Consider the following 11338-nt stretch of genomic DNA (forward strand, 5'->3'; position numbering starts at 1 on the left):
CCAAAATGAAATGTTTATAGTTTAATCTTAAGAAAAATTGTAAAATTTATATTAATATAATGATGAAATAACATTTTTAGCTCTCTCAAAAAATTATAATTTAAATTTGACCATTCAAATAAAAATTTCTAACTTAACCCCTAACCATGTGAAAAATGTTTTAATGTCCATTGTTATTTTTCTACATAAATAGCTTAATCCAATTGCAACTTACTTTATATATGAACTTATATCTGCCAAAGTAAAAATCAACAAACTTTCAAAAATCCCTTTGCTAGCATAGCAATACTATGTGGCATAGGGTAGATTCATCTTCCCTACAAACACACCATTCAATAATCTATTTATTGATAATAATTGTAACTTACATTATATATGAACTTATATCTGCCAAGTAAAAATCAACAAACTTCCAAAAATCCCTTTGCTAGCATAGCAATACTATGTGGCATAGGGTAGGTTCATCTTCCCTGCAACACACCATTCAATAAGTTATTCATTGATAATATGTTAAATCTCTATAATAAAAAGATAACCCAATAATTAGTTATAAACACCAAGATCTCAACTCCATTTTAGATATAACAATGTTTCGAAGCACAAACTTTAACATGTTTTAATTCATTTTTAATTACAAATGATCAGTCACTCACTTTGATCCAACCCAAAGTCTAACGAGGCATCAATGATTATAATTATACTAAAAATTTACTTTATTATATAACAAATATTATAAAATGTTAAAAGAAAATTCATATCAAGTAACATTTTCTTCATTAATTTTCTACACTAAAGACAAAGAGGAAAAAAGACAAATGGAGGAAAATTTTATGTCCCTAATTAATACCACACTAACATTTTCTTAAAATTGGGCCCCATCAAACCCCATCCCTAATTAAATCTTCAATTTTCGTCCTCTTAATGCATACTCCCACTTCCATTTCTCTTACAGTAGCAGCCATTAAAGCCATATCTCCGTGCGTGACCGACGCCGCTCGAACCCTCGGCTGCCGTGACGGCGCCGCCGCGTCACACCTAAAGCTCATCTCTCTTGTAGTAATCTTCATCTCCAGCATCGCCGGCATATCTTCCCCTATCTTTCTAGCTCGTTACTTCCAAGGGAAACCCGTTTACGACAAGGCGATTTTGGTAATCAAGTGCTTCGCCGCCGGCGTCATCCTCTCGACCTCCTTAGTTCACGTCCTCCCCGAAGCCTTCGCTGCTCTCTCCGATTGCCACGTCGCTTCCCGCCATCCGTGGAAGGATTTCCCTTTCGCTGGGCTGGTCACGTTACTCGGAGCCCTCCTGGCTCTTTTCGTCGACTTGACGGCGAGCTCTCACGTGGAGCACGGTCAGAGTAAGCCGAGCGGAGAGTATTTTCCGGTGGTAACACAGGAGGGGACGACCGGAAAGAAAGTGGGGAAGGATTTGCCGAACGAGGAATTGGTGAAGCTTAAGCAGAAGCTGGTGTCGCAGGTATTGGAGATTGGGATAATTTTTCATTCAGTGGTCATCGGAGCGACGATGGGGATGTCGCAAAATCAGTGTACGATTAGACCGCTGGTTGCAGCACTGGCTTTTCACCAAGTCTTTGAAGGCATGGGTCTTGGTGGCTGTATTGCTCAGGTAACCAAAAAAGAGGGAAAAAACTGTAATTTTCCCTTTTTATTTTTACTTTTTTTTACAAATGGTTAAATTCCAGCTTTCCGTCATTGCATTATATTATTTTTGGAATTTTAGTTTTATATTTATTTTGGATTTTTTTTTTATTCTTATGGTGTTGGAGTTTTTCTAATTACATGCTTGTATTTTTGTGCGATAGATAAGTCGGTTATATATATATATATATTAAAATTTAAATATTTTATTTTTTAAATTTTTTTAATGAATTTCTTCAAAAAAATTAATAAATTAATATTAATGTAATTATAAAATATTTTTAAAAATATTTAACTAATTTAGATTTAGTTATATTAATTTTTTAATTTTAAAAACATATTCAAAATTGTTTGAATATTAATATTAATATATTATAATTGAAAGAATATTGTTAATAATTTCTTACAAGTTATTTATTTTATATATATTGTTAATTTGTTTTAATGTTAAAATTGTTAAAATTTGATTTTGTTTGTAATTTTATATTTATCTTTGTTTTACTTTTAACTAATGAATGAAATTAATTCTTTATTATATTTAAAAAATATAAATTTTATTTGATAAATGTTATTAATATGTATTATTTTAAAAAAATTATATTTTTTCCGGCGTTATTCTATCAAAAATGTTGGTCGATCATCGGAGAGGAGGTTTCAGATTTTTGCCTTCAAAGACTGAATGAAAGTTTGTAAATGAGTTTGATCAATAAAACAAATATTGTGCTAATACCCAAGAATTGAAATCTTTCCAATATTATCAATTCAGACCAATTAGCTTATGTAATGTGATTTATAAATTGATAGCTAAGGTCATAGCAAATCGACTTCGGGTAGTGATGGATAAATGTATAGATTTAGCACAGAGTGCTTCCGTACCAGGGAGGTAGATTTCTGATAATGTGTTACTGGCTTATGAAATTTTACATACTCTAAAGCACAAGAAGACGGGAAAAAAAGGCTTATGGCGGTGAAATTAGACATGAGTAAGGCATACGATAGAGTCGAATGGAAGTTTGTGGAAATGACAATGAAGAGAATAGGTTTTGATCCAGGATGGGTTGATTCAATTGTGAAATGTGTGTCTACAGTATCGTACTCAGTAGTGTTCAATGGAAAGTTAGGGGAAGTATTCCATCTCAGTAGAGGTTTAAGACAAGGAGATCCTCTAAGCCCGTTTTTGTTTTTATTCTGTGGGAAAGGCTCTCAAGTCTTATGAGGCTTGCAATTGGAGGAAAATACTTGAAGGAGTAAAAGCTAGTCAAAGGGGGCCATCTATCTCACATTTACTCTTTGCAGATGATTGCATTTTATTCGCAGAAGCTACTGAAAAAGGAGTGCATTCCTTAAAACGGATTTTGAATTGCATTTTATTCGCAGAAGCTACTGAAAGAGGAGTACATTCCTTAAAATGGATTTTGAATGAATATGAAAAGTGTTCTGGCCAGTGTGTTAATTATGACAAGTCAACAGTGTTTTTTAGCACAAATACGCAAGATAGGGAAATGATAGCCGTTTCTAATGTACTTGAAGTAAGAAGGTCAACTGATCCAGAACGGTACTTAGGGCTCCCTAATATGGTGGGAAGAAAGAAGAGATTGTCATTTCAAGTTTTGAAGGACAGATTTAAAAAAATGAATTGAAAATTGGAGCATAAGGCACCTCTCTCAAGAAGGGAAAGAAGTTTTCATAAAAGCAGTTCTTCAATCCAGCCCTACTTACACTATGGCTTGCTTTCTACTTCCTAAGTCTTTATGTGTTGAATTGGAAGGCATTATAGCTAAGTTTTGGTGGCAGAAAGGTCATGACAAAAAAGGCATTCATTGGTGTGCTTGGAAAGAACTATGCTCATTGAAAGACGATGGACTTGGTTTCGCGTTGTTAGCAAAGCAGGGTTGGCGCCTTATTAATTTTCCAAATTCATTATTAGCCCATGTTTTGAAGGCAAAATATTATCCTAACTCGGATTTCTACAATGCTCGGTTAGGAATGTTACCTTCGCTTACCTAAAAGAGTGTCTGGGCAACAAGAGGGCTTCTCGAGAAAGGTATATGCTAGAGGGTGGGCAAAGGGAATCATATTTTCGTTTGGGATGATCTGTGGATTTCAGGGGATGAAGCAGATAGATTACAAAACCGAGAAAACAATGAAAACATGAAGTTAGTTTCAGATCTAATAGAGGCCACTACTAGGACTTGGAAAGCAGCTGTTATTATGAATAACTTTCGTATGGATGTTGCAAGGAAAATCATGCAGATTCCACTAGCGGAGACAGTATACAAAGATTTTCAAGTATGGAGAGGTGTACTGTCCGGTGAGTTCTCAATCAGAAGCGCCTATAAACTATTACAGGAGTCTAACGTGGATCTTAATAGTAATTTTATACAAACTGAAATAAAAAATTTCTATAAGAAACTATGGAAATTATACATCCCCTCAAAAGTTACAACGACAATTTGGAGAATCTCTTGGAATTTTATTCCTTCCCTTTATTAACCTCAAGCAAAAGAAAGTGGTGGTGGATGCACAATGCCCTCGGTGCCATCAAAATGAGGAGGACAGTAGCCACATTTTTCGTCAATGCCCTACAACTATTGAGATTTAGAATCACTTAAATCTTTCATGGGTACTGAATAATAATACTCAGAATACGTGGGAGTAGCTTACCTGGGTCTCTGAATAGAGGACTAGTGAACAGATTCGATTTTTCTGTTGTGGACTCTGGTTGATCTGGTTCAATAGCAATAGATTAATATATGAAAGGAGAACTGCAACAGGAAAAGACATAGCAAAACAAATCCATAGTTATATCTCTAAGTTCAATGGGATAAAAGAGAAAAAACTCACATATCAGTCCGATGGAAGCATCCAACAGAATGTTCTAAGAGCAAAGGTTACAGTTTATTTTGACGCAGCCTACGACCAACAACATTCCAGATCGGCTTCAGGGTTGCTTGTACGAAATGAAGAGGGGGAGATCTTAGCATCGAATGTGGTCACTCATTCCAATATAGCTACTCCGTTCATGGCAGAGGCTCATGCAGGGTTACAAGCAATGAAATTAGGAATCTTCATGGGATTAAACAAAATGGAAGTAATGGACGACTCAAAAACTGTTATAAAGAAATGCCAAAGTTTCGAGATTGACAAATCGGCCATTGGAGCAATTATTAGAGACATTCAAAGCACAAAAGACAGATTTCAAGAGATATGGTTTCATTTTATCCCTAAAAAAGAGAATACTTATGCTCATGTTCTTGCAAAGGAGGCTCTAAAGAGGAAAGAAAGCTGTTACCGGGTGGGAGGGATTCCAGAACACGTTCGTCAAGCTCTGGAGATGTATCGGCCAAGGCATCATGATTGAGAGGAAATAAAGATGGAAATCTCTGGAAAGAATAGCAGGTAAATTAAAGATCTTTTTTCTGAAAACTGCTATCATTAAGGCTAGGTCTGTGATGTGAAAGGACAGAGACTATTGGTATCCAGCTGTCGATTTGACTGGTATAGGATTTGCTTTGATTTTCCTGTTTAATTATAGTTACATTCGGACGATTTGGGCTAGTTCAAGATGTTTTAAACAGGCTCCTTTACTTAGTAGGCTTTTAAATTTATTTATTCTTTTAAAAGGTTTGGGCTAATGGACTTTAGGCCAATTCTGATTATGTGTAATTAGTTCATTCTATTAATTCTAGACAAATTATTTAATTCAAAAAAAATATTTTAAGCTTAATAATTAAATATTTAATAATTTTAATATTATAATATTAAAAAATATTTCAATTAAGTAAAATTTTAAAAATAAAACAACAATTTACTTAAAATCAACTTTATATTTAACGTATAAAAAATTTAAACAAAAGACATGGAGTTACTTAAAAAATTAAAAGAAAAGGAGTAGAAACTTTAAATAGAGAGTACTGTGGGACTATTTTTTTTTAAACCTCATATTGATATATATATATATGATGGAAATAGTTTTCATCATATGTTTAAGGATTTTGTTTATTTTAAAAAAATTGTTAACTCTTTCTTAGAATATTCGATGAAATTACCTATGAAGTCCCTCAGGGAGTGAATTAAATTAGTCCATTTACTATTAAATGGATCAATTTAATCCTTGTACTATTAAAAAAATTAAATTATAACATAGTTAACAATATTTATTGCTTAAAAATGACATAATGTTTTTTTCATTAATAGTTCAACTCCAAACAAAATATTTCATTTGTGTAATCATAAAAAACTTTTAAAATATAACTCTGTTAAATATTAAATGATATTTTTAAACAATAAATGTTAATTTTATTGACATTTTCAAAGACATAATAGTACTAGAACTCATTGATCTATTTAATAGTAGAGAGACTAATTTGATTCACTCCCTATAATAGGACTTGTCAGGAGAGGTTTTCAAAACCAAACCGATGATCAAATTGGTTAGACCACCAATTTTCGGTTCAATCAATCTGACCGATTTATTCAATTTAATTAAATAAACTATTAAAAATATTAGAAAATAGAAAACAAATTATTCAACTGTACTATTCAACCGGACCAATTGCCTTTCGTATAATAAAAAGAACTTAAAACTTGATATCAAGAAGTACTTTAACTAAATTCCATGTTGTATTTAATTTAAATAAGAATCTTACTAAAATTTTGAAAAGGTGAGAGATAACTTGTAGTTAGTTTAAATGCTCAATAATGTTAGGTTGTTGAGATTTGCTGTATTTTACAAATCAAGGAAAAACGGAAAGCAAACAATTATTATAAATGTATATATATATGTATATTGTAATTAAAATTTGTGGTTGAGTTATTGTCACAAAACAATCAGATGATAATTCAGTTAAGAAAATTAGTAAAATAACCCTTGAACTTGGCAACTAGATTTATTTTAGTATTTATATTTTTTTTTTACTTTGACATTTGAATTTAGTAATTAAGTCCATTTTGATCTCTGAATTTAGAATCCGTCAATATTTTATGATGTGATACTCTATATTTTTTAATTTTTAGGTAATGACATAACACAATCACATAGTGTCATGTTATCACATTTTTATATTTGTAAGTTTAAGGATTAAAATGAAGTTAATTACTAAATTCAAGGACTAAAGTCAACTAAACAAATATAGGTATAGCCTAAAATACTATATATTTTTTTTAAAGAAAAGTTACATGGCATCCAAAGTTTGATATAATTTTGATATAAAATTTTAATAAATATATTTTTTAATTAATGCAGTTACCTATTGTGATTTTCTTTTTTTCAGGCGGAATTCAAAACGGGAACAGTGGCATACATGTGCTTCATGTTTTCAACGACGACACCAATGGGAATAGTCTTGGGAATGGTAGTATTTGCAGTGACGGGGTACGGCGACAGCAGCCCTAATGCGTTGATAATGGAAGGGTTGTTAGGTTCTATGTCGTCGGGTGTTAGGATCGTCCAGAATAAGCAACGAACAAGTAAAAATAGTAGAAGAAATTGAGAAGATGAACACACAAATTTAACGTGGAAAAACCCCTCAAAAGAGGATAAAAAATCACGGGCAAAGATAATTTTACTATAATGGCAAAAGAATGAAGAGTACAAAAGATGGAGATAAAAACTAAACCCCAAAAACCCGAAAAACAAAGAACCCTCAAACGTAAACACAAAATTCTCTGAATGTGTTATGAGTTCTAATCTAATGGGTGTCTTTTTAATTCTAAGATTGTAAAGGAGCCTATTTATAGGCTAAATTAGTAAGTCAAATAAACTATACTAATAAATGCTAAATATATTATACTAATAAATACTAAATCTTCTAGAAAGAAAATATATTTTTGTTTAACTTGACTTGCAAGCAATCTCTTAGAATTTGGGTCACACAATTCTAACAATCTCCACCTTGACACGAATTCTTTCAATGCCATCTTTGCCAAAACCCGCCACGGGCCTATCTTGAACTATGCAGGGAATTAACTGAGTCGAATCTATGCTTAGAAGCTGGAAGACTTCTAGCCTTCGACTTGTGCACTGCCAAATCAAAACTAACCCGGGTCTGATTTTCACGAATACAGTGCCCTAACTTTTCAAAACCTGCATCCAAAAGAGAACCTCTCTTCAACGAAACGGTCATACCTTTTTCCCTCCTATGACCAAGTTGCCTCCGCTTCAAATGAGTTGACTTTGACTCCGTAACGGACGAGGGACGTCCGATTTCACCGGTCACTGTAGAACCTTCCAGAATATAAAGACTGCCGGTTCTTTTACCTTTTAACAAAACGAGAGCTCCACGAGATACTTTAATGTCGCTCGACTCGATGTTGATTCTGCATCCTTTCAAGTCTAAAATACTCAAGGAGATGAGATTCTTTCGTAAATCAGGTACATACCTGACATCTGAGAGTGTCCTAATCGTCCCATCGTGTATCCTAATTTTAACAGTACCAATACCGATTATTTTACTAGATGAATCGTTTCCCATGTGCACAACTCCACCTTCAACTGAACTGTATGTGGAGAACCATTCTCTATTGGGACACATGTGGAAAGAACATCCTGAATCTAGGATCCACTCAGACGTAAGCTTGGAGTTATCGCTCGTTGACACTAACAAGAAATCATCACCGCCTTCATCGACCAAATTAGCACCAGCTACATCTTCCTCGTTACTCTCAGCAGCTCTTTTATTTCGCAGTTTAAAACAATCTACTTTGACGTGACCTAACTTTTTGCAATAGCGACACCTTTTGTCTCGTTTCTTTGATGCTACCAAAACGGAAGCTTGTCTATCTGCTTTGCTATTCAAATCAAACTCATTGTCGAGTTTGTCTCTACTCAACAAATGACCTTTCACATCTTCGAACGAGAGTTTGTCTCTGCCATAAATCAGGGTCTCCCAGAAAGACTTGTATGAAGAGGGTAAAGAGCACAATAATAGCATAGCTTGATCTTCATCGTCAATATGAACCTCAACGTTCTTTAAATCATTTAAAAGAGTAATGAATTGACTGATGTGATCTTTAAGAAGCTCACATTCGTTCATGCGAAACGTAAATAGACGTTGTTTCAACACTAAACGGTTAGCCAGAGACTTAGTCGCATAAAGAGTTTCTAACCTTTTCCACAAGGCGAATGAGGTCTTCTCCATCAATACCTCCTGCAATACTGTATTCGCGAGGCACAACTGGATTGCAAACAAGGCCTTTTCATCAAGCTCTTCCCATTCTGTTTGATTTAGATTCTCAGGCTTTTTCCCTGTAACAACCTTTTTCAAGCCATTTTGAACTAGAATTGTCATCATCCGAACTTGCCACAGATTGAAATTTGTCTCACCATCGAACTTCTCAATTTCAAACCTTGTTGCTGCCATCTTTGACCGGGCTGATCTATGAAAGTTAAACTAGCTCTGATACCACTTGTTAGGATCGTCCCGAATAAGCAACGAACAAGTAAAAATAGTAGAAGAAATTGAGAAGATGAACACACAAATTTAACGTGGAAAAACCCCTCAAAAGAGGATAAAAAACCACGGGCAAAGATAATTTTACTATAATGGCAAAAGAATGAAGAGTACAAAAGATGGAGATAAAAACTAAACCCCAAAAACCCGAAAAACAAAGAACCCTCAAACGTAAACACAAAATTCTCTGAATGTGTTATGAGTTCTAATCTAATGGGTGTCTTTTTAATTCTAAGATTGTAAAGGAGCCTATTTATAGGCTAAATTAGTAAGTCAAATAAACTATACTAATAAATGCTAAATATATTATACTAATAAATACTAAATCTTCTAGAAAGAAAATATATTTTTGTTTAACTTGACTTGCAAGCAATCTCTTAGAATTTGGGTCACACAATTCTAACATCGGGCATACTCATTTACATGGCGATGGTTGATCTCATTGCCCTCGATTTCTTCCACAACAAGCTCATGGCTTCCCAAACGTGGTTGAAGAAAGCTTCTTTCATTGCGCTAGCTCTTGGCTCTACCTCCATGTTTATCCTTGCACTCTGGGCTTAAATATTTATTTGTCTACCCTTTTTTAAAAACATAAACAAATGGAATTGTCACACACTAACCTTATATATATACACACACATGTATGTGCAGCTTTGCTGTTGGAAACTCTTAAGTATTAGTTATCATCAAGCGAAATTAGGGATGGTAATGTTCGAGCACGGATGGAACCAAGATAAAACATCGAAAAATCAAATATAATTAGTAATATAATTTAATTTTTTTAATTTAACGATGATTTGAATTTAGATTATCCTTAAAAAAGATAAACACTCGACTAATATATCAAAACTTGAAGCTAGTAATATCTATCTATAATATATACTATCAGCTTTTTCTGTAACTGCTATCCATTATAACAACATTTGGTTAGAATATATTATAGTGTCTGCTGGCAGGGTTGCATGGGGTGTGCCACTAGGCTGCAATATCAGAGCTTTTATTTATGAAGTATAAATAAACATGATCAAGTGTTTGATTTTCTATATTCAAATTTTAAGCTTATACTTCCATAAATTTTGTACTTCAAAGTTAAAACCTTCGATTTTAAAATCTTCATCAATTCATTAAATTAGTTAATATTTTCTTTCAAAATTTGTTAACACATCATGTTGATTAGGTTATTTACATATGATGTGCAACATAATTGAAGGAATATAAACATTGTAGGTTGAAATTTTTTTGTGAAAAAATATTAATAGTGTTAATAACTGGACTCGGATTTTTAACCTGAAATAAGTAAGAAGATTTTTTTTTTAAGTATAGGGATTAAATCTTAAACTTTGCTAAAGTATAAGGATGTATAGCAATTTTAACCATATTTCAATGACTATAATAATTAGGGTTAATTCCATCAAGCGTCCTGAAATTATCACCCAAAATTTAAATTGGTCTATAAACTTTAAAACATTCTTATTAATTCTTCAAAGTATCAATATTGTATCAATCAAAACTTTGCATCAATATAATCGTTAATCTAGGTGTTAAATGTCAATTTGAATATAATATTGAGCATATTTAAAACATGCAAATAAAATTGTAAACATGTATATACAGAGGCAGATACAAGCCCCCCCCGAAAAAAAATAAAATAAAATAAAAAATTCTAATTCTAGCCCATCTATAAATGATCAAATTATAAATTAATATAGGGGAAAATTATGTCTTGTCCCCCAAAACATGAAAAATATTCTATTTAATCCCTTAAAAAATGTTAAAATAATAAATTAATACATGATAAAATCTATAATTCACATTTCAAAAATTTATAATTCAAATTTGGCCCCTCCTAAAAAATTTCTAGATTTGCCCCTATGTATATACCTACTGCACGTTCAACTTGAATTTGACATGTAAAAAAACAGTCATTAAAATTCAAAAAAGCTATTTCTTTTTTCTTTTTCTTTTTTTTACACACTAGATTTAAGTTGCCCATGGAGTAGGTACATATATGTTTACATTTTGATCCATGAGTTTTAAATATACTTCACATCAAGTTTGAGCTAACATTCAATGTCTATGCTAATAGTTAGGTTGACAGAATAATCAATTTGATACAATATTGATACTTTAATGATTAAATTGAAATGTTTTGAAATTTAAAGACCAATTTAAGATTTGGGTGATAATTTCAGGACCTAATGATTAACATGCAGATCAAAGATGGTGCTT

The 11338-nt window shown here is 32.6% G+C and overlaps 1 protein-coding gene and 1 long non-coding RNA gene across 2 annotated transcripts; one reads left to right on the forward strand and one right to left on the reverse strand.

Moving 5' to 3' along the window:
- The first annotated feature begins 906 nt into the window (after nucleotides 1-906).
- LOC107887514 (zinc transporter 6, chloroplastic) lies at nucleotides 907-9670 on the forward strand. Its single transcript, XM_016811775.2, has 3 exons — nucleotides 907-1626; nucleotides 6932-7094; nucleotides 9519-9670. Exons 1-3 carry the CDS (start codon nucleotides 922-924, stop codon nucleotides 9668-9670), a joined length of 1020 nt encoding a protein of 339 aa, XP_016667264.2. The 5' UTR covers nucleotides 907-921.
- On the reverse strand, nucleotides 3845-5274 carry LOC107963841 (uncharacterized). The gene is made up of 3 exons (XR_001702056.2): nucleotides 4503-5274; nucleotides 4323-4385; nucleotides 3845-4246 (listed from the first exon to the last, which is right to left on the reverse strand). It is a non-coding gene; the product is annotated as an uncharacterized lncRNA (long non-coding RNA).
- Nucleotides 9671-11338: the final 1668 nt, after the last annotated feature.

This window comes from Gossypium hirsutum, chromosome A03 (assembly GCF_007990345.1).
Source record: "Gossypium hirsutum isolate 1008001.06 chromosome A03, Gossypium_hirsutum_v2.1, whole genome shotgun sequence".
In the NCBI taxonomy this organism is placed as follows: Eukaryota; Viridiplantae; Streptophyta; class Magnoliopsida; order Malvales; family Malvaceae; genus Gossypium; species Gossypium hirsutum.